Raw genomic sequence first — 23,587 nt, 5'->3', positions numbered from 1 at the left:
GGCAAACAATATTACTGCTGCAGTGACCAGGATAGAGGTTAGCATTTGTGTTTGTCCTGTGTTTCGTTTTCGGCTTTAAGAAGGTGGATGGTTGATGGAATGATTGAGGGAATGATTAAAACAAACAATTGTCACTGTATTGACAAGCAACACATTGTCTGGTCTATGTACGAATATGAATCTGGTGTAATACAATGTTATGTGTGTGTACTTAACAAAGAACTGTATTTTCTTTTTTGAATCAGGTTGGTTTATGTTTCCCTTTTCACCTGTGAAAGATTGAAAATAACCATAAACGGACATCAAACATTTATTCTTTACAGACTAGGTTGATTTGTTTAATGATGAGAAACAAAGCAACATTGAGCATAACCCTATCTTCAAACTGTAAGAACTTCTAAAGTGCATTTATATTACTTAAAAACATAAAGAGAAAAAAAAGTTGTAGTTATTTGTTTATTATAATAATTTATTCTTATATCAGTGGAAAGATTTTTATTTGTGGAAAATGTTCCTCTGTTTCTGTGCAGGATGGCTCAAGACAGCGTAAAGAAAGAAAGAAGACTGTATCATTCAGCAGCATGCCCACTGAGAAGAAAATCAGCAGTGCGAGTGACTGCATCAGTGCCATGGTGGACGGCACTGAGCTGAAGAAAGTGAGGTCCAATTCGCGCATTTACCACCGCTACTTTCTGCTCGATGCCGACATGCAGTCTTTGAGATGGGAACCCTCAAAGAAGGAATCAGAAAAGGCCAAAATTGATGTAAAATCCATCAAAGAGGTTCGGACAGGGAAAAACACAGACACTTTTAGAACCAATGGAACCTATGATCAGATATCAGAGGACTGTGCTTTCTCAGTCATCTTTGGGGAGAACTATGAGTCCCTGGACTTGGTGGCAAACACTGCAGATGTAGCCAACATATGGGTAACAGGGCTGAGGTACCTGATCTCCTATGGGAAACACACGTTAAATATGATAGAGAGCACTCAGAATGACATGCGCTCATCGTGGCTAGGTGAACTTTTTGATGAGGCAGACAGTAACAACAGCAAACAAATAACAATTTGTGCTGCTGTGCAGCTAGTCAAGAAGCTGAACCCAGGACTTAAAAATGTGAAAATAGAACTCAAGTTCAAGGAGCTTCACAAAGCTAAGGACAAAGCGGGTTCTGATGTGACAAAAGACGAGTTCATCGAGGTCTTTCATGATCTTTGCACCAGACCAGAAATTTATTTTCTCTTTGTTCAATTCTCCAGCAACAAAGAATTTCTGGATACCAAGGACTTAATGATATTTCTGGAGGCGGAGCAGGGTATGGCACAAGTAAGTGAAGACACCAGCTTAGAGGTCATTCAGAAATATGAACCGTCTAAAGAGGGCCAACTCAAGGGCTGGCTTTCTCTCGATGGCTTCACCAACTATCTTATGTCACCAGAATGCCACATATTTGACCCAGAACACAAAAGAGTATGCCAAGACATGAACCAGCCCTTGTCCCACTATTACATCAATGCATCCCACAATACATACCTGATAGAGGATCAGTTCAGAGGTCCCTCAGATGTGACAGGGTATATCCGTGCTCTCAAGATGGGCTGCCGCAGCGTAGAGCTGGATGTGTGGGATGGGCCTGATAACGAACCTGTTATTTACACTGGCCACACAATGACGTCACAGATAGTTTTCCGCAGCGTCATTGATGTCATCAACAAGTACGCCTTTGTTGCATCTGAGTTTCCACTGATAGTGTGTTTAGAAAACCATTGCTCCTTAAAGCAGCAGAGAGTCATGTTTCAGCACCTGAAGAAGATCCTCGGAGACAAGATTCACCTAGATATTCCTAAACCTGAGGACTGCTACCTCCCCTCCCCCTCTGAGCTGAAGGGAAAGATCCTGCTGAAGGGTAAGAAACTGAGCACGAACTGCACTGCTTCAGAAGGTGAGGTGACAGACGAGGACGAGGGGGCAGAGATGTCTCAAAGGATGAGCATTGAGTCTGCGGAACAACAGACTATCGCACCCAAGAAATTCCAGCTGTCAAAGGACCTCTCTGACCTGGTGACCTTGTGTAAGTCTGTGGAGTTCAGAGACTTCCCAACGTCTTTCCAGAGTCAAAAGCACTGGGAGCTCTGCTCTTTCAACGAGGTCTTTGCCAGTCGCTGTGCCAGTGACTTCCCAGGCGACTTTGTTAACTATAACAAGAAGTACCTGGCACGGGTTTACCCCAGCCCCATGCGGATTGACTCCAGCAACATGAATCCACAAGACTTCTGGAAGTGTGGTTGCCAGATTGTAGCAATGAACTACCAGACTCCAGGCCTGATGATGGATCTAAACATTGGCTGGTTCCGTCAGAATGGGAACTGTGGCTATGTGCTGCGTCCAGCCATCATGAGGGAGCAGGTTTCGTATTTTAGTGCCAACACTAAAGATTCAGTTCCTGGTGTTTCTCCACAACTCCTACACATCAAGATCATCAGTGGACAAAACTTCCCCAAACCCAAAGGCTCAGGTGCCAAAGGAGACGTAGTAGACCCCTATGTGTACGTGGAAATACACGGCATTCCCGCCGATTGCGCCGAACAAAGGACTAAGACAGTCAACCAGAACGGGGATAACCCTCTGTTTGATGAGAGCTTTGAGTTTCAGATAAATCTCCCAGAGCTTGCAATGGTGCGCTTTGTGGTGCTAGATGACGACTACATTGGGGATGAATTTATTGGCCAGTATACAATCCCCTTTGAGTGTCTCCAACCGGGTTTCCGCCATATACCGCTACAGTCTCTGACAGGGGAAGTTCTGCCACACACCTTGCTGTTTGTTCACGTGGCCATAACCAATCGAAGAGGAGGCGGCAAGCCACACAAAAGGGGACTGTCTGTACGAAAGGGCAAGAGGAGTCGAGAGTATGCCAGCATGAGAGTGCTATTGATCAAGGCTGTGGATGATGTCTTCAAAACAGCCATGCTGCCACTGAGAGAGGCGACGGACCTCAGAGAAAACATGCAGGTAAGAAGTTAAACTCCATTAAAGGCTTATTTGATTTGCTTGTGTCCTTGCTACTGAGCCAACAATATCATCACTGGTATATGTGGTGACTGTGTTACTTTTTCTTCCATCTTCCAGCATGAGAATGTTTTTCTCTGAAAGAGTAGACTGAAGAAAACATACCCCCAAGTCAAGAATATAACAGATATATGATTATAACCAGATTCACTACAAAGAAGCTTGAGCATCTAAAAAAAGGCTCCCGCTCTGGAAAGAGAAACACAAAACCACCAGGCTCGACTGAACCACATTTGATCTGATCCTCATGTGTTGCGCAATAGTCAAAACAGATGCAGAGAGACAAGTTGAAGAACATTATGGTGAGAGCCCTGTTTGAATGGTAGATCCACGTAATTGATATTCAGAACTTTTAACAGTGGAATGAAAAGGTAACAAATAATCATGATGGTGATGAACATGACCTTTAACCAGGCACCATCACACTCACATTTTTTAATGGCTACCAATGAATGATAATGAATCCAGTGTGACCCTGGTCTTTATTTCTTTTCTGTGTTCACATTTATCACATATTTGTGGTCTTCTACCCGCATTTGAATCCTATGTAACAGAACATATTACATTTTATGATAAATACTGTACTGGAGTGTCACAACACTCTGTGGTTGGTCTCATGTTATTTCTCTTCAGGCATTGTATTAGGATTTATTTTGGTAGCCCTGTTTACATTGCAGTCATTGTGTGATAACAAGCCACTGGCCTTGAGACTGTAACACATCTTCCCTGTCCTGTCACAGTTTGTCCCTCCGGTTGTTTATGTAGGGTTTAAATTTGGCCTTTCACAGGAAGGTTAGGATGTGTGTGTGTGTGTGTGTGTGTGTGTGTGTGTGTGTGTGTGTGTGTGTGTGTGTGTGTGTGTGTGTTCCATGTGATACTGCTGTCAGTCTAGAGGGATTGAGTTTGGCTAACAAATGCCAAAATGAAACTTCTCACAGGTAATGAGCAAGCTTCCAGCCACTTCCTCTGACAGCCTGTTACTCTGTGGGGTTGTGGTTATGTTTTATGTAAATCAACGTCAGAGTTGAGCAACATGGAATATTAAGTTCCTCTCTCTTCAGACTTTTATGGACGGTTATATCATAAGATGTTTGTTTTGCCTGGCATGTAGGTATAAACCAGCTTTACTGCATGTGAGCATTACTGCAACTTTTCTGCTCTCTCTCTGCAGAATGCCATAGTGTCCTTTAAAGAGCTGTGCGGCCTTTCAGCGGTGGCTAACCTGAAGCAGTGCATCTTGGCCCTTTCCCCTCGACTGACCGGACCCGACAACAGCCCCATTCTGGTTTTCAACCTCTCTGACCAGTACCCCAACTTGGAGCCCCAAAGCCTGCTGCCAGAGGTCCTAAAGAAAGTCGTCACCACCTATGACATGGTCAGTCGGGAAGAGTTTTCACAGTAATAACACTTCAAAGAAAAACTGATACAAACAGATGGAGGGGAGAGACAAATAACTGACCTGTGTGGGTAAAATCTGAAAGGGGCTTTTTATATTAATTTGTACGACTTCAAAGAATTCAAAACATTAACCAGACATGATTTAATCTGCTGCTGCTTTGAGGAAACTGTGTTTTCTGTCTGTTCTTGTGGTTCTGGTGCAGGAAGCAGTGCACATGGAAAAAACCTTTTCTCAACACATGAACTTTAGTTAACTGGGGATTTTTGTAGTTGTGCTTTCCGTTTGTCTATGTGCAGTATCCATCTATGCTTCCACCGATCAAAGGGAAACACAAGAGCCAACCAAGCAAACTAGCTTTGACTCCAATCAAATCAATACCTTGGCTTTACTGGTCTTAATGGGGACACACAGAGATGGTTAGGTAATGGGCCAGAGCTCTGTTAAGTAATAAAATCAATGTTCACAAGTTATGCAACATGCCATTGAGGCTATTCCCAGACAATGCTATTATCCTTAACACACTCTGCTCTCTTACACTGGTTCTCAGCACATCACAAGCAAATCAACCTTCCACCATTATTTCAAGCAGAAGGCAGAGATCCCCTGCAAAAATCCACTAGCAAACGTAGAGCCACAAGTGAAGTACTTTGAATAAGTTTGCATCCACTATCAGATATTTCCATCCTTTTTGTTTGTAGCATTATATCCCCAGAATATTTATTAAACACAGTAAGATAATCAGATATTCAGTTTAGCAACAGTGTCTGTGCCCAGCTGTTTGTGTTACACATTTACAGTATGCACACAGGGAAATCATACCTCAAGGTAAATATTAGTGTGGGCACATATGGTGTTGGTAGTATCATATTAAGTATGTTGTTTGATATATTTCTTATATGCTCTGACAATTTGAGTGGCACATGGCAACAGTTGATATAAATTTCAGATGTAATTGAACTTATCCAAACAATAAATAAATGATAAATGGAGAAATGGTATGAAAAGGGAAACGACGACACAATTAAGTGTTTTTTGGACCCAGCTGTGTTATTTTTAAGCCAAGCTTCATCCCTCGAGACTCAAAGATGAAGATCTGAAACGGGGGATGATGTTGAAAAGATTCAGACGCGGAGAGATTAAGGTGACCCCTCCGCTCTATACAGACTCGGGACTGGAAGGCAAAGTAATTGGCCCTGATGGAAAGAGCGCCAGGAAAATTGAGTTGGAGGGGAAGAAGGGAGAAAATGACGGGTGTTTGGGGACCCAAGCCGAATAAATTAAGAGCAGTGGCTTAAGTGGTGTGAAGCTGCGGGCCTTGATCATCAGCAGAGTGCCAGAGGAGACGAGGAGCAGGAAGGTGCAGAGCTGAAGGGGAGCTGACAAGTACAGAGGCAGAAACGAAACGAGGAGAGGCAAACTTAGAGTTGTAAATAATGTATGGAACAGTACAATCATAAATTCAGGCACTGTGTCAAAAATCCACCACTGGGACTAACCAGGCTTTGCGCTTCCTAATTGGCAAAAATAGAATCTGGGTCTCAATCCCTGCCCATTTATGTGCTGGAAAAAAAGGTGGAGAGACTCTGCACGATGCCAGCTGATGGTCTTAGATAATATGGTCTGATTTCTGTTTTTGTTCACAACAGATGAACTCAGGGCACAGTTGATAGTGAAAATACAAACTCTCTGAAATGCTGATCCAAATGAACTTCAGAAGCCATGTGTTAGTCCTTTCGTTACTTGACAATAACCCAATGTTCTTGTGGTATTTAAAATGATCTGAATTATAGATGTGCTGTAAATCAGTTCTATGTACTATTATTCATCTACACATTTTCAGTAGATCTGAATTGACAGTTATGGTCTATTGTGTTTAAAAATGCAATCTTCTAAAATCACCTTAAAAATAAATGAGCATTTGTGTCTGTTAAATGCGGGGAACAATAATAATAATAATAGAACTAAACATACCACTTACAGGAGGCAGTCGTTAGTGTGCAAATGGGGCACAGTCCACCCACCTACCTAAGAATGTGCCTTTAAATACATTTGAGATGCTGCATCTGCCACCAAGACGGTAATTTCTTCACCCATCAGGGAAGTAATCACAGCGTGTGAGACAGCGCAAAGTGTCGCCACTGCAGCTGCGGAGTGACACAAACAGCCACAATCACTTAGTCATGACTGCTTGTAGCACAACATGGTGATTCACTACATGGGTTTGTGAGACTTTCTCTGTCCCCCAGAAAGTGCACAATATCAGGGGATGGACTCCATGTAATCACGCTTCAAAAGAGGCAGGATGTTTATATTGTCTTTAGAAAATCCCTGCACTCCTTCATTTCCTGACTGAATTCTCCTAAAATGAGTTATAGAGCTAAACTGTGACACTGTAATGCAAAGGGAGATAATCCTAACATTTCATTGTACAAAAACCAAATTCTGTCAGATCTCATGACTATTCAGTGGAACAACAGACCAACAACTAATTTATGAGAGACAATCGTTACTTTTTAAGCCTGAGTTGCTGATTAGTTTTCCTAGCACAGTGCTCTTACAGGATGAGTCTGGTCTTTATCTTATTTTTTAACAAATTTAATGAAAAGACAAAACCACCACGTTAGTCTGATTCTGACCACCTGAACCTGTCTGTGACACTCAGCCCCACACCTACTGGTTCTCACTGATGACGTTAATCTTCAAAAACAGGTCACTAAAATATAGTTTCATTTCTACCAAAAAAAAAAAAGATGAAATTTGTGCACAGCAGCTTATATCAAATGCTACTCGAACAGGATTAATACACATTTGGTGTTCTAGTGAATTCCCAGCAGCAGGACGGTGTATGTGGATTTGACTGCAAATTAACTACAGTGAGAATTGAGGTGAATGACACAGATAAATGATGTGAGCAAGTACTTCATATACAATGTCAATTGAAGGTGTTTAACATCAGCATAAAAAAATTACTCAATATAATAAAATCATCTCAAAAGAAATCCCAATTAATGAGTAAATAATACAAAAAGTATTTAACAAAATAAATAAATAGATGAAAAAACGCAAAAGTCTGAGAAAACAAATGTTTCAAGCCTTGGATGAATGTTCGTTAATCTTTTGTCTCTAAAAGAAGTTTCTGTTCTTCGCCTACACGCTGCTCTTGACACCTCCCTGCACTCCCCTCCCTACTCGCTCTTGCACTGTTCTGGGTGTCCGGCCACGGAGCTGGCGTGCTCCAGAGATCGATGTCAGGGGCACGATGTTGGTCACTGCTCTTTTTCACGGGGTGGCTTTCTTACACCGAGCTCGATTGAAATGGTGTTTTTCTATCCTTCCTTTCCCTGTTGGCAGCAGAGCAGGGCAGCCTGGCTGTGTGACACGACCTTGCGGTGCACTTAAGGCACTTAGGGAGAGTACAAGTGAATGTACAAGTCAATTACAACAATGATGCATACACACAGGCCCCAGTGCCCAACAGGCACTAATTGAAATCAAAAAGCAGAGCAACTTTTGTGTATATATCATCTCCTTTAGATGAGACAATTAAGCCTTTACTAAGATAATCAGAGGAAGATCCAGATGGTCTGTGAGGCACTCTGTTCACTCAGTGCTTATTTACCTCTGTCTGTGACAGGCTACATATGCATCATTAACTTCCTGAAACACCATTCTGCTGTCGTCCTTCTGTAACGAAACCAGAGCCTTTTTTTCTTTTTGGGGCGGTGCGGGGAGGATGCGGTCTCTGCATTTAATATGCAAATGGATCCCCGAAGCCTTTGAGTCTGCCTTAACGGCCACCATGAGAGCTTTAACAGTTTGCAGGTCAGCAGAGTTTGTGCACTCAATTAAGGCTGAGCATAACACCAGAGGAGCTAAACTTAGCATCTTTCAAAGCTGCAATTTCACAGATAACACGGTTCGAAATGACTCACATGTTACTCCCATCGTAATCAAATGACCTTCGTTATCTGCCTCTTCTCTTGAACAGGTGCTTTCTACACCAAGCATCAGTATTGACATCTATATTTTTGTCCTGCAGATAAATCTCTAATCTTCTTTTTTTTTTTATGTTACTTTTAATAAACACCCCAATAGCTGGTATCTTCTTCCGTCTAATTTTGGCTTTCAAAAATGCAATGAAGTGACCTCGCCCACTGCCATGCCTGTAATAACAGCTTGTTCTTCAGAGCCCTCCCTGGACAGAAACACCCGGCCACCAGACGGCTGCTTTATTGTGGAGTGCCAGTTTTTCTGATGTGGAAAATAAATGCAAATGTGAACAATATGCATGTCTCCTTTCAGGTGATCCAGACCAGCAAGACTCTCCTGGAGAACTCTGAGGGGGTGTATGAGCGAATTCTTCAAACACAGAAAGCAGGTAAGAGAGGGTCAGATGGCTAAAAGGGAAGAACGATAAAAGCCTGTGAGTCCCGACGCTGCTATCGAGCCCCTGAACGTTCGCCATCTCTCTGAAGGCACAGAACAGAGATTCATCAATATGAGATTCAGTAGAACCGATTATACTTTGCTTATTTGCACGAGTGGAATTACCATTTGATTCATGTGATCCAGCTTTGAAAAGCTGCGGTTCAGACAGAGGTGTTTAATTCACCCCAGTAACAGCCTCTGCTTTATTCTAATTACAAGGTTTGGATCAAGGTTCACAGATACGAGTGAACCGGAGAAACTGGCAACATCAAAGCTAACAGATGGCAGTCGTCTATAGTTCCTCTCCACGAGACGCGCCATACCAGCTAGACCTTCATATGTGTATTTATTTGTGTTTATCCAGGCCTGGCTTTCTCGCCTGCTGTAGCATGTTGACTTTAATGTGGCCAGGGGTAAAGTTAATCCATTCAGCTCGTCTGGGGAGCACAGTTTGAGTGGCAGCTCATCAGTGCAGGCTCTGCAGGATTTAAGAATATGCACACACACACACACACACGGTCAGTTTTTCTTTTTCAGCGACAACACTTGTTTTATGAAACGTCTTGCAGTCTACCAGACATACAGGTAAAAGCTTTTAATGAGGAGAAACTCAATTTTGACATTGATATGCCTCATAATGCACTTTGTGCCAATGAATTCCATCTAAGTAACACAGGAAGCTAATCCATCACAGAGGAAGGCTGCTGGAGGCGCTAAGTGAGAGTGGAAGGGAGCAAAGATGGACCATCATTACCACAGCTCAGTTTTATTGGTTTCCAGATGGATGATTTATAAAATATTCATTGTCTATTGTCTTGGCACATCAGAGAGGAGTGGGACAGTGTCTTTTAATCACAGGCTTGCTGCCGTTTTTTTTTTTTTTTGGTTGACCGCCTTTCAGCCCTTAACAATTACCAATTAGTGGGATGAAGGTGTGTTTGAACCTGTGCTATTTAAAACGGCCACTGTAACCGGGGAGTGAGTTGTGTCTGAGCTCCTCAGTCATAATGACCCCATTTCATCTGTAGAACTGTCATCATCATCTTTCTTATTCTATTTTCAAGGCCACTGGCTATTTTGAGAACGGTTCACAGTATGAAATTATTTAAAGTATGTACAGTTTGTAAATGTGCTGGTTCAACACATTAATATTACAGTGTTTGTTTTAGAGAGTACATGTCCAAGTGTGCATTATTGTGCTGCCCCTGTTGTACCTGTTCATCTTCCATGGAACATAAATCACTCTTTTGAAATATTTCAAAGTATGTAAGACTGAAGGAAATGACATCATTAGATCTTTATCTTAAGAAAATGACATTTCATTATCAGTGAAGTTCTGTTCTGGGGCAGATGACACTAATGATTTCATGTGTAGTGCACTTGATAAATGCTTTGACAGAGTGATTCATTCCTTTATATGAAACAATAGTCAACACAGAAGTGAACATGTTCAAGCAGACCAAACTTTTTAAAGCTTCCTCAGAAGCTTTGTGGGGCTTTTGGTCTCAAAGCTCTTTCATATATGATTATCTGAAATCAGCTGGAAGAAAATCAACAGCCAACAATTGCAAAGTAGGACACAACAGATGGCAAACTGATGAACTTCCACATTGATTTATTTTCCATCCTGAACTGACATATTTTTATCCCAGTGGTGTGTGTGTGTGTGCATGTGGGTGCACTCGTGTGCATGTTTGTATTTGAATGTGTGCATGCGATGTGGCTTCGTGCACTTGTCTGTTGTGTAGAAACTGGGTCAGTACAAACCCAAGTCCCTCTGTACAGAAGGCGGAACGCTCCAGCAGCAACAGCTATTAAAGTTGTGAATAATCCATCACATCAGCTCAGAAAAAAAAAATCCTCACAAAGGCAGCGTCAGTGAACAGTCAGGTGTTTGCAGCTCAAGTGTGTCACCTCCCTCCCCGACACTCACTTAGGTTCCAATTAGCATTCAGGGCATTGATGGCTGAACCTGTTGCAGACTAACAACATCAGTACAGAAGATATTCTTATATGTCGAGTGCAAAATGATGGTGCTCTGCTGTGCAGCGTGGAGTTACAGCGACACTGTGCAGAATATATAAATATAATATATTGTTAAAATACAATGTGGATTCCCTGAGACTAAACGATCTGTCGAGATATTTGTTCTTTGGCTTTGTTCATTCAGTGAGTGGAGAGGTTGAGTACTATACTTTATTATATATTTTTACTTAACTATTTCCATCATTGATTAATTGATTATTGTCTAGATTCATTTAGCATTTTACATTTTCCTGATGTTTTATAGAACCATGACAATATCCTGAAGTAAGTAACATTGTTCATGTCTTGTTTTGTCCAACCAACAGTTCAAAACCCCCAAATATTCAGTCTATTCTGGTAATGTGAGATCGTTTTCTGCTCAACTTTGTTTCTACTTTTTAATCCCGTTTAGTGAAACACTAGAGGTGAAATGATTTGTAAAATAATTTGATTAGTTTTATTAGTCAAGCAGAAATGCCAGAAATTTACTTCACCTCATTCCAGCATCTCAGGTGTAAGGATTACCTGCTTTTCAGGGTCATATAATACACACAATCACATAAATTGAATATAATTTGGGTTCTAGACTGAGTTGCACAAAAGCAAACTACTGATGTCAAATTGGGCTCTGAGAGCTAGTGATGGGCCTTTCCTTCACAGATTTTTGACATGTCATTGAATAAATAATAACCATCAGATTAATTGATAATTGCAGCCCTAGTTGTTATAAATCAGTCATGGTTTGTCACGTCCCCTCAGTATTCAGTCTGATGAAGTGCTGGCATTCGGTGGTATGAGTAGATGTGATCATCTCTTGTTGAATAAGAATTATCAGTTATCAGTCCACTGAATAATTCAGGTCATGCTCCTCTGATCTGCCGCTCCATACTGTAGTCGTCTCATGCTGTGAGATGTGAGAGCGTCAGCCTGTACTGTACAGCTGCAGTCTTGCAGCATTACCTCACAGAGATCAGAGTCTGAAATGCCTTGCTAAGAATGAGATTCCCTGTTTCTTGCCTGCCAGACTCCATAAAAATGTTGCTAGGCAACCTCTAGTGTGAGTTCGGTGTGTGTGTGTGTGGGTGTGTGTGTGTGTGTGTGTGTGTGTGTGTCAGTGATGGAGGAAGCTGTGCTCCTTCTTTAGCACAGTCATGGTTCACGTGCGCAGCAGCAGCTCTGTAGTCGCAGAACCCCAAATTTAAGGGCAATACCTTTACATGTGGGTTAAAACACAGGAAATGTAAAAAATAAAAGTGTGTGTGATTTAGAAGCAGTGGTGTGGTGTGCGGGTCAAAGATGATGAACGCGTCAGATCTGTCAGTGAATTCTGACGGTTGTGTGAGGTTATATCCTCGCCTGAGGTCTCTTGCCAGACTTATATCCACAGCTGAGAGGCTACACAACAGCCCAACCCCACACCTATTATGGTGATTTCACACGAAGGGGGTCTCTCTCTCGCGTGCACACCATGTTTCCATGGCAACAGCACCAACAGGGGCCAGGACCGACTCTAGCTGATATCAGAGCCTGAAGCAGAAAAGTGTGTGTTCTCGGTGGTTCCCAGTGCACAAGTGCACTACGCAGTTACAGGCTTTGTGCGTAGCAGGAACTCTGCTGTATCTCTCTTTGGTTTATTTACCTCACAGGCGAAGGTTGCCTGTTGCTGCAGTGTCAGTGCTGCACTATAAAGTACATTGAACATTAAACATGCCCTCACTCAGGCTCAGTCATGCAAAGGGGCGGAAAAAAAAGAAAGGGGGAGGAAAAGAGGAGGTGGGAAACCTCCTCAGGAGACAAATCCGTCCTCTGTTCGATGCCTTGATGCTAATCCACAGTGAAAGAACGTCATGTCTGTCTGCTTCTCTCTCTGTTTCCGAGGCTCTTTCTTCTTCCTCTCATCCTGCCTCACTGCTTCCTTCAACTCTGCTTTTTTTCTTGCACTTATCTTGCCTTTTTGCTTTTTCTCTCTCTCCATTTCTTTTTTCACCAGTTCACCAGGTTTTGCCCACGCTTGTCCCCTGTCATCCCATCAGCACCTCGTTGGGATGTGCCGCTGTGCTTTACCTTCCACTTACTAACATTTCACTGCAGGATATAGATTTCAAATTTATGAAGTGACACAAGGCGTTGCAGAAGGAGGGCACACGCTCAACAGACCGTTGCCGGTTGACAGCGACAGACAACACAATGAAAATTAATGCAACGCTGTTTGGATTGTAAAAACAAATAGGGAACCTTTATTCACACTACTTCTTTTATTAATTTACAATTTTTTGCTTGAAAAATTATTTCAAGGATTGTTTATCCAAACAGTTGCCGATCTGTTCGTCGCCAAAAAGATTAATTGACTTATCGTTGCAGAGATAAACATTCTTAGCTATCAAATAACCGACGCTTGCTGTAAAACACATGCTCAATCTTGTCACATTTTCTCTTCTATCAAAGATTTTCTTTCAACCAAATCCGCTTTCCACAAAATAATGAGAGATATCATCATTTTAATGGCAGACGCTGGTGGTTATCACTTCCTCACATCTTAAATCTCATTCTCAGCTTAAATTTGTTGAGAAATGTGCACCTGATGTCTGTTTTCCAGACCTGACATACAGTGAACCTGCAACAGCAGCAACTGTAAACCATTATCACTCTGCAGATGTACAGTAAGGAGAGAGGAATCCTCCTCCACAGCTGGCAAGTCTCCGTACTTCCACATACTCAACCCTTCTGCTGCAGCAGGAGACTGTGAAATGTTGGCTGTGCGTGCCAAGGTTTGCTTTGCTCTAATGTGTTTCCTCACAGCAACAACAGGCCTAGCACCCAGTCACCTCACAGCTGCTCTTCTGTTTCACAAACCACCATGAATTCCAGCCATGAAGACTGACTCAACACTTGTTCCCCTGTCTCTTTCTCTCTCAGCGATGGAATTTCACGAGAACCTCCACGACTTGGCCACGAAGGAGGGGTTGAAGGGCAGGAAGCTGCACAAGGCAGTGGAGAGCTTCACGTGGAACATCACCATACTGAAGGTGAGATTTCCAGTCACACCAGGCGGTGCACTACTGACTACTCTGACATGTAACAGTTTATTTTCGCATCCAGTTGTATTCTGAAATGTGTTACTCCTCATATTCCTGCAACACAATGAAATGCTCGGGGTCGTGGCCTTGGGGAGTTTTTCCTCATAAACATTATTCTTCTTATTATGTGACAGCTTCTATTGGAGCTGTACAATAGACTGGTTTCCAACTGCAGTTGTCATTATACTGGAAAACAGACATAATGACTGAGAGCTTATGGGAAATTCAGAGTTTCTATCCGTGATCCCTTTTGGTGATAAATGATACTTGTTGAATCCTGTACTGACAAAGTTTCTTAAGAGTGAATCAGACTGAGTTTCGGTTTTTATTTTACTTCTCTGGTTCAGTATTACATTGTGTTGTTGTTAATTGATTGCTTGTTGAGACAGGGAGGTATTTTGTGTTGTTTTTGCTTTATTTCCAGTCATTGTGGAAGTGGCAGTTGTTGTTGTTTGGATCAGTTAAAATTCTTTCACACTGATTAAAGAATTATCAGTTTAGGTGAGAGTTGTTTCTGTAAGTCAGCTTACACAGGGTATCTGCAGGTCATGGAGTCTGAAAACATTTTATCTTGCCTGCTATAGTTAGTAATGTTATTTATAAAATGCTTTTGCATCTGACTCCAGGCTGTTGGAAGGCGTTACACACCCATAAAATACAAGTGGGATTGTTGCGATCATGCACACAAGACGCTGTTTAATCCTTTTTCATCAGAACTCTGTTGCTACAGCAGCTGAGAAGAAGCTCATCATGTTTTAATGGGCAAACGTTGATTTTAGACAAAACTTAAATTAATCATTCATCCATCCATTTTCTGCTACTTATGCAGGTCCAGGTCATTTTACTTTGATTAATTATATCATTAAATATGCCTGTTGTGATACAATGATAGATAAACCTCATCCCTTATTTCCATCATACTTTTATTTTAGCTGGTACGATCATTAATCAATGATTAGAGCTGCAACTAATGACTATTTTCTTAATGATTAATTGTTTTGTCTGAAAAACGTTTTCTTTAAAAGTGAATAATACCTGTTCCCAAAGGTCATGTCTTGTTTTATCCGACCAACATCAAAAATCCAGAGATATTCAGGTTGCTATCATATAAAACATAAAAACGCATCAAAACTTCACATTTGAGAAGCTGGAACCAGCAAAAAAAAAAAAGAAATTACTCAAAATGATTAGTTGCTGATTAATTTTGTGTCGATTGATTAATTGTTGCAGCTCATTTTGTCATCAATTTCAAAAATGAAATTTTGTAGAACAAGTACATAAACTGCTCCAATAATACTGACGCACCACTCAGGCCTAGTTTCTGTAATCACAGCGAATTGATATTGATAACAGGACGAACGAAGACGAGCTTCTGTGTAACAGGTTAACTCTGAAACCGTGTCTGATGAAACAGAGATTTGCATGCTGGAGGTAATATTACAGCTAGCTGAAGTTTTTGCTTGCACCAGTGTTTAGGGAGTCACTTGTCTACCCAGTCTAAGCCTCTCTGCACTTCATGTACTTACCATGCCTTTCATTTCAACCTCCGCTGCCAGCACAAGGGATAATTATTGATGAATGACCTTCTGCATATTTATTTGTGGTATTTGCACGTGTTAATTAAGATTACATCATGATCTCGGCTATAATTTATCCCCTGGAAATTGAGTTGAGTCTGGTGAGTGTGTGTAAATCACTGTGTCCTGTGTTTTCTGTCCATGTTCTATCCGGGGCTCCACTTGTGTCTATCTGACTACTTAAGCAGACTTGAGATTTTTGATGATCATTAAAAGTACGTCAAGTTATCGACTTAAGCTCTTGAAGATTAAAAATGGATACTATCCAACAAAGCTCTAAACTCAGTACAAAAACTTCTCTAAAGCTCCTCCTCAGAGGTGGAATATTTAATATTTCTGGGTTCATTTAGCTGGTAAAGTGGCTTATGGCTTTTGACAGACATGACAGGACCTTTACAGGAATAGCTACAATGCCTGTGTGACCTTTGTAAGTGCGAGAGATGGTCTCACTATTAAATCCCCTCATAAACTTTTAGATTCTGTTGCCTATTTTCTAACATCTGACAGTGCAGAAGCATATGATGATGACAGGATGTTGAGACTCGGATGATTGATGCCAAGTGTTTTTCTTGATATTCCTACCATGTCACTCATGCAGCTGGCAAAGGTGAAAATATTAGGAGGGGGGGGGGGGCTGCTGGTCTGATAATTATTGTGGTTGTATGAGGGTATTTATTCCCTCCTCACTTTCTCTTTAAAATAACCTTTATAGACTGACCGTACATGAGAACAATCTCCCCAGTTCCTCTTTTATCTCTATTACTAAAGGGTATGATCACATGTGTTGTGTCTAATAACAACAGTCAGGTGGCCATCATTACTGTGGTTCATTTTAGTTGATCTAAATTTAATATTTCTGCTTTGTGTTTCCTTGTTGTTGCAGTGGAGGGACAGTAACACAAGAGGGTCTTTGGTACTTAAAGACTCACTTTGAGCTCGTCAACTAAAGAGGATATTTCCAAAGCTGACGTTATCATCAGCTTAAGTTTTCTGTTCCGCGTTACTCATACTGAAATGCCTTTAACAAGGGATCCTTTTAGTGTGATTACAGTTTGCACAACCTGTTTCAGTGCTCACATGGCCACCTGACAATGTTTATTTTCTTTACAGAAGAGGAAGAGATGAAAATTAAATGATCAGTTTATTACAGTGCTTAAAATGCACATTTAATCTCTCTGTATTTAGCCTTGAACTGTTGTGACCCTTATGTTAATGTGATAGCATTTAATTCAGACTTGTGCTGCTACTAAGAATTCTGCAGTGAGTTTTATGTAAAAATGACTCAGGTGCTGATACAGACATCAGACAGATGTCAAATTACCATCCTTTTTACATGACGAGGTTTATGTTTGAAAGGGGTTTAAACACATTTCTTACAACTTTGCCATGTTATTTGCAGGTCTTGAATTCAGCTCCCTCAAAAAAAGCCATAGAAAGTTTCATTTACAAATGAATATTGAAAATGTTTTGTATGTGGTGGGTTACACATGTATAAATTATAAGTGACATTGCTGTGACAATTGATTGTGCTTTTTGATATTTTTTTTGGTGTTATTATTCATTATTAATTTGTTGTTGTTATTATTATTATTATTATTATTAGGACTGCTAGCCACAGTAGCTAGGAGCCCACTGGTTAATCTACTCATCATTCATACTGGTTTTGTCTTTGACTGATAAAACTGCATGAAAAGTCCAAACCCTGTCTTGCCTTCATGGCTCCTGTACTATGCTGCTCTGACACCTTGGTCTGTCTTTACCCCCTCAGGGCCAGGCAGACTTATTGAAGCACGCCAGGAGTGAAGTCCAGGAGAACCTCAAGCAGATCCACTATGCTGTGCTCACCTGTAACCTGAGTAAAGGCGGAGCAGCGGGCAGCTCCTCCGGCTCCGAGTCCAAGAGCAGACGCAGCCTCGAGGCCATTCCCGAGAAGGCCACTGCTGAGGAGGAGCTCACTGACGAGGACAACTAAAGACCCACAGTCCTGCTCCGGTACTCTCCTGGCGCCCACGTTCAGACCTCTACTCTGTTCCTGCCTCCTGAGCTCAAAACCCAAAGCTCCCTCTCTCTTTACTCTGGCATCATCGCTCTACACACATACACCAGTGTTTTTCCACATTCCATCAAGTACATTCCTGTATCCCAAGCACAGCTGTAACCTCTTAGAGACTTCTGCCTTGTAATCATCAATAAAATGCCACCACTACGCGAAGACACAAATCCTACCCAAGTTCAGATCACAGAAGGTCTCAGCTGAAGTTTTTGGAAAATGACTGTCATTATTTCTAAGTCTTTAAATGTCCAGGCGTTGTACTGAAGGCTGGAAAAGTGTGCAAGTGTCTTTGTAAACATTTGCTGAGCATCTGATGCTGCCGAACCGTGACGGGTACCAGTTATATAAATGCTGAATCCGAGCATCCAGCAAAAACAACCTTTGTGCTTAAAAGGAGAAGAAGTAACAAAAGCAGACGTTTTCTGCCAAACATAAATCACCCTGATAATGTTTCCACTCATAAAACTCAAATCTCCTCATCTGCACTACCAGAGGTTCACTGTCCTCCATTCTTCTGTCTGACCCTGTTTCTCATTTCCTGGGTGAGCTGGGAAGGTCTAGTGAACTACCAGCCACGTGACTCATGAAGACATTACTACTGTTCAGAAACGGTGCACTTCTACTCAGCGGATAGGGGTGCTACCTGACGAGACAAAAGAGAAAAACAGCCCTTGGATTGTTGTACGAGATTTCTTAAAGCACAATTTTCTGGAGCTATGAATGTAACAGGACAGAGGAAGCGAGCGGGACGAGAAGAAAACGGAAGAAGTCAACGAAGAAGAAAACGTAACGAGAGTAAAGAGTTGTTTACAATACTGAACTTGTCCATGTTCTTGTCTGCCAAAATAGTATAATATACTATGTATATATGGAATTTCCTGTTACCTTTTTTCTGCAGAGTGCATCATTTTATTATTGTATACTTGGAAATATGAGATTTATTTTATAAAAGATATATGAACATGTCAGTGGAAAAACAAAAATTTTATTTGTCTGTAGATATCTGATGAGGGTTTGTCACTGAAACGGACAGTTGCGACACGTCGAGACAGAAGGACAGATAAGAGAATGTATTCATACTGTTTGTTTGGTGCAAACAACAACAACAAAAACAGCGTCTCAAAAATCACAACCAGCAACTGCATGAGAAGGAACCACAACTGGATGTTCATAACATGCACTCAAAAACAGTCTGGACGTTGACACATTTTCATATTTTAGCATTAGATTTGGAAGTATACGAGGCCTTTACTTTTAGGGCATGGTCCTCCCATTTCAGAGAGTTAAAAGAGCATTAACTTTATGTTGTATTCTACCAAGTGTTGTTCCAAAAACTCATTTCACTGTTACTTTAAAAAGTCTGCAGCCCATATAAAAGAGCCAGATATTTGATGACTTTTTATTTTTCCATGTGTGCTCCCAACCAGCTCCACTGTAGTTTTAAAACACCCTGATGAGAAATCAGCTCTGGCTGGTTTGAAAACTCATTGCTTTGTTTATTTCTAATCATTTGTTTCCGTCGTCTTCCTGAGCAGAATCATTGAGTCCATCTCTCAGGAAACGTTATGCTGAATGGCAGACTTTAAATGGGAGGTCATGCACAAAAACAAAGACTATATCTTCATTTTAACTGTAAAAAGATGTTTCCCTGTCCAATAACTCACGGGCTTTTGTGTGTTTCATCTTGCAGAAATCATCCACATGCAGTGTTTTGAGATTATGTCTGAGGAACCACTGTGCAGGATTAGCTCATTACAGACAGACTGTCTGCCTGGCAAGTCCAATGAGTCACAACAAGAATTCAAACTCAGGTCTGGCATGATGGTTGAGAAGGATATGAACTTCAGAGTAATAATAGCTTCATAACCATTCCTGGTGACAGAGTAGTATTTGATCCACAATTAGCCTGTGATTTAATTGTGCCTCATTACTGCAAGCTAAAACCTACTGTAGCAAGTACAAAGCGAGAGGAGAGTTTTGTCCTTCAACACGCCTCTGGCTTGCTATTCATTTAATAGTCCACAACAGTGTCTCCAATTAAAAGGTCATACTAGAAACAATTCCCTTGCTTTCTAATTAGTGGACAAAGGATACTTGAACGGGACAAATATATGACAAGTTTGCCATCAGGGGCTGCAGGTACAGGTTATCAATTAATCTGTTGAATAGTTTCTCAATTACAGTAATCGCTTTGTCTACGAAACATCAACAAAAAAAACAACATTCAAAAGCACAAAGTGACACCTTCAACCCAAAAATATGAAATTCACTAAAATGCAAGACCAGGCAAAGCATCATGCTCTCACATCTGAGAACCTTTAACCATCAGATTTTTTTTTGTTGTGCCATTTTGCTCAAAAAACCACAGTGATGAATCAATGATAAATATCAGTTTATTGCAACTAGTGTTCACAGTTGTGTATTGTAGCTGCTTAAGCTAATGTTAACTTCAATCCCTAGAGGAGAGACAGGCCCAAACCACAGAGTCCAGATACAGAGATTTTAAAGTGTTAAGATTAGTTCATGCTTAAAACAATTTTACTGTGAGATTCACCAGCTGTCTGTCCTTTCCACTCAACAGCACAACAGTTTCTTTAGAGAAACACTCTCTTTCTTTTCAGCCCTCTAAGTTCCAGAGTGGTGTGTCTCCAGAAAGCAGAGGACAAATAAACCACAAATCAGCTAGAGCTTCTTTTTTCTTGTTTGCAAGTTCACAGAATTAATGTTATTTAACTAAAGCAAGTAAATCTGCCACCGACAGTTTTCATTATAGCTGGTGAAATATACAGTCGCCAACTTAAGCTTTCACCTGTTTCAGCTTGTTGAGACACTGTTATTTATGATAGTCATATCTAAAATGGAGGCTTTTGTAAGTAGAAAATTGCACTGTTTAAAACTGCTATTTTGATAATATAACAATTAACTGTTCAGACTTATAGAGAAGATATAAACTAACTTGTAATTAAGAAAAAAAAAAAAGATCACAGACAAAAACTCTGTCACATCCTTAAAAAAAGTAATTTGGCATTATTACACTAACATCTTGCCTTTTTGTGGATTTTTTGGGGCATGTGCTTTACATTATTTTAGTCAAAATATTGATTACCAGCAATAAATCAATTATTGGAGCTTTCCAAACATGCAGGAATTCTTATTCTCCTGTCACCAGCTGGACTGTTAAATGAAGCTCAAACATTTTGTAAAATGTTCTTCTGCATCTCTTATTCCCCCCTCCAGTGCTCACGATGTTGTGCCCTCTGGTTTTAAAACCTGTCCACACCTCCTGCAGATCACATGACCAGTAACAAACAACCAACATTGTCTTCAGTGCTGTGCCAGTTGATGTATTTATAATTGAAAAGAAGATGAAAAAAAAAAAAGCATTTCAACTGTATCATCTGTCTCATCTCCTTATCTGTCAAGTCCAAGAGAAAAAAAAAAAAAAGAAAACAATAAAACCTCTGAATAAACAATGTTGGATAGACTGTGTGGCTGATGTGCTGTGTATGAATAAGTAATGTTGTTTTCCATCACTTTAATTCACAAATTCTGCCTCCAGTCCTCCACAGTTACATCTGTGAAATCCCATCATCTGCCTCTCTTCCTGCGGCTCGTCAGCTCTCTGCTCCCTGCAGCAGCCCGGTCGATGCTCCACTCGGCCTCTACCCTCCAGCTCTCCTCCCTTCAGGTTGGACTGACCTCCCCGCTCCGGTCAGCACAACTGTTACTCCCTGTTTCCCCGCTGTAGGCCCATATGTTAAGTAATTCACATCCCACTCGCTCTTACTGAAAGAATAAGAAAATCACTGTTGTATAAGATGTCACTCTTGGGTCAAAGGAAAATCTCACGTATTTTTCTTCCCTTCCCTGCGGCTTTGACTGTTGCAGACCTGGATATTGGTTTCTAATCCCGCAATTAAAGCTCAGTCTCCTGCTGCTCTTATTCTAAGTCACTCTGAATTAAAACATCACAGCCAAGTGCCCGAAATGCAAAATATTACCCAAGATTAGTATCATATTCAAGGCAAAAAAATGTTTGCTGCACAACCACACGAGAATGTGATTCTTTTTTTTTTTTCAAGGACTGAGACACCTAAGTCCTGACTCTCCCAGCTGTTTCTCCAAAGCTAAAGCTGCACATATATCAGTATCGATCAGCTCCCTGCACATTGAGTGGAGCAGAAAGAGAGCCTGGGGAAATAAAGCTTCAGCCAGCTTCAAATGGATCTGCCTCCAGCACGTAAACACACACACAGACATGCACACACACACACACGCAGAGGTGACACGCAAAAGCGGGAACAGTTTTATGAACATGCCAGCTGTGGAGCTACTGGCCAACATTACGTTCAAGGCCCCTGACTGCAAATGCTTGACCATGATTTGACTTTAATCCAGACCTGGGAACAGTCGAGAGATTTGCTTGTGGATCCAAGATAATTGAATTTGTACTAAAAGAATAAAAAGTTTATGTAAGCCGCAACAGACCCAATTTATTTCCTTAAAAGCAATCACCCTAACGTTAACCTTTATGATCTCTCTTATCTCAGGTTAAAAGCCTACCTGTTGTATCGCTGACCGATAAGCTGTGCAAACATACACGCACAGGACTCTTCCTGCCGCTCTCTCGCCTCAACACACGGCTCTGAAATCAGCTAAATGTGCGTGAGGAACATGTAAACTCACCAGAATGGTCCTCTAATGCACTCTTTAAGAGCGTTTTGATGAGCGTTAATGTGTAGCAGAATGTTGATGGTCAAATGGATTTTATTGGCCATAGGAGAGTTCGAATTGAGGGTTTCTGTTTGCACTTCTGAAGCCACAGATTGTTCCCATTGGGGATCATTAGACATTGTTCTGTAATGTCAGTGCAGCACGTTTTTTTTTTCCTGATGTTACTTAAGACAAACTTTATCTTTCTAACGAGCTGCTTGTCAACAGATCATTTTCTAACAGCTTAGAACTTGATTTATCCAAACACTGCTTGTGGCTAAAGTGCAGGTTTAGTTTAGTAAACTTGATGTGAGACGTGTGCTTTGTTCAACAGCTACATCACTGGAAATGTGACAGTGTAATAATAGAGGCTGATGTCAAAACATACGCCTCAATGTGTCAAACTTGGGTATTCTAACTCATAAGAAAGCAGATAGTATGATCCACTTGTAAAGGTTTGAGCTCTTAAACAGAGGAGTTTGCAAACAATAAGAGAGTCATTGTGGAGGGTTTCAACAGTAAACACTGTCTGGAATTAATGAGCAGCATCACAGACAGCAGACGAGGCCTCGCCGCCACTTTAAGGACTCGCACATTCCCAAGAGTGAGTAACAGCAGCGCGGTGAAGATGAATGGACGAACGGATGGATGCGTCTGGTCCGGAGTGTTGTGTTCAGACCTAAATCATCATGTGGGTGTTTACAGCGAACTGGTGGCACTCAAATGAGCTGTGCGAGAAATGTTTGGACAAGGTGTTAAAACAAAAGGCCGAGCGGCGCACGCTCTCAGCGAGGACGCTTTCTCTTAAGATCATCCAAGTGGATGTCTTTGTATTCTGTAGTAGCTCCACCGCTGGCAGGACGGTCTGTGTCACTGCTGCTGGTGTCGCTGCAGATCTCTGCAGCCAAACGGGGGGTTGGCACGCCGTGACAGCCTCCAGATACCTTGTACAGATGAGGCCCCAAATAGAGTAAAGGTCAGTGAATGCATCACACTAGACCTAAATTCCCTCCCTCTCTCTAACGCCCTGTTTTTTCTTCTTCCTCTCCTCTTCCTCATTCGTTCCTTCAGGTTATTGATCCATCCTCCGCTCCTTCCACTCAATGCACCGTTCTCATCTCAGATACGTGGCCTCTTATTTGGCCTCATCAGCCGGGAGTGAAGTGACATTTAAGCCCAGCAGTGGGTCCATGTGAGAGTGCACGGTGCTGTCAGTGACCTGTGAGGCGAGCCTGTGGGGTATA

At 41.4% G+C, this 23,587-nt stretch overlaps 1 protein-coding gene across 1 annotated transcript in view; it reads left to right on the top strand.

The window, feature by feature from the left end:
* Nucleotides 1–19,851, top strand: part of plcl2 (phospholipase C like 2) — a 36,482-nt gene extending 16,631 nt beyond the window's left edge. The window contains exons 3-7 of the mRNA XM_023402963.2: nucleotides 531–3,014; nucleotides 4,243–4,446; nucleotides 8,773–8,848; nucleotides 13,840–13,949; nucleotides 17,346–19,851. Coding sequence (XP_023258731.1) covers nucleotides 531–3,014; nucleotides 4,243–4,446; nucleotides 8,773–8,848; nucleotides 13,840–13,949; nucleotides 17,346–17,549 — 3,078 coding nt within the window. The 3' untranslated portion in view covers nucleotides 17,550–19,851. The remainder of the gene's footprint in view (nucleotides 1–530; nucleotides 3,015–4,242; nucleotides 4,447–8,772; nucleotides 8,849–13,839; nucleotides 13,950–17,345) is intronic.
* The last annotated feature ends 3,736 nt before the right edge of the window (nucleotides 19,852–23,587 follow it).

The sequence above is a fragment of the Seriola lalandi genome, unplaced genomic scaffold (assembly GCF_002814215.2).
Source record: "Seriola lalandi dorsalis isolate HSWRI2012SDOR001 ecotype SW California unplaced genomic scaffold, Sedor1 jcf7180002054045, whole genome shotgun sequence".
In the NCBI taxonomy this organism is placed as follows: Eukaryota; Metazoa; Chordata; class Actinopteri; order Carangiformes; family Carangidae; genus Seriola; species Seriola lalandi.
The sequence above is the reverse complement of the archived record's forward strand: the minus strand, read 5'-3'. Positions and strand labels throughout refer to the sequence as shown.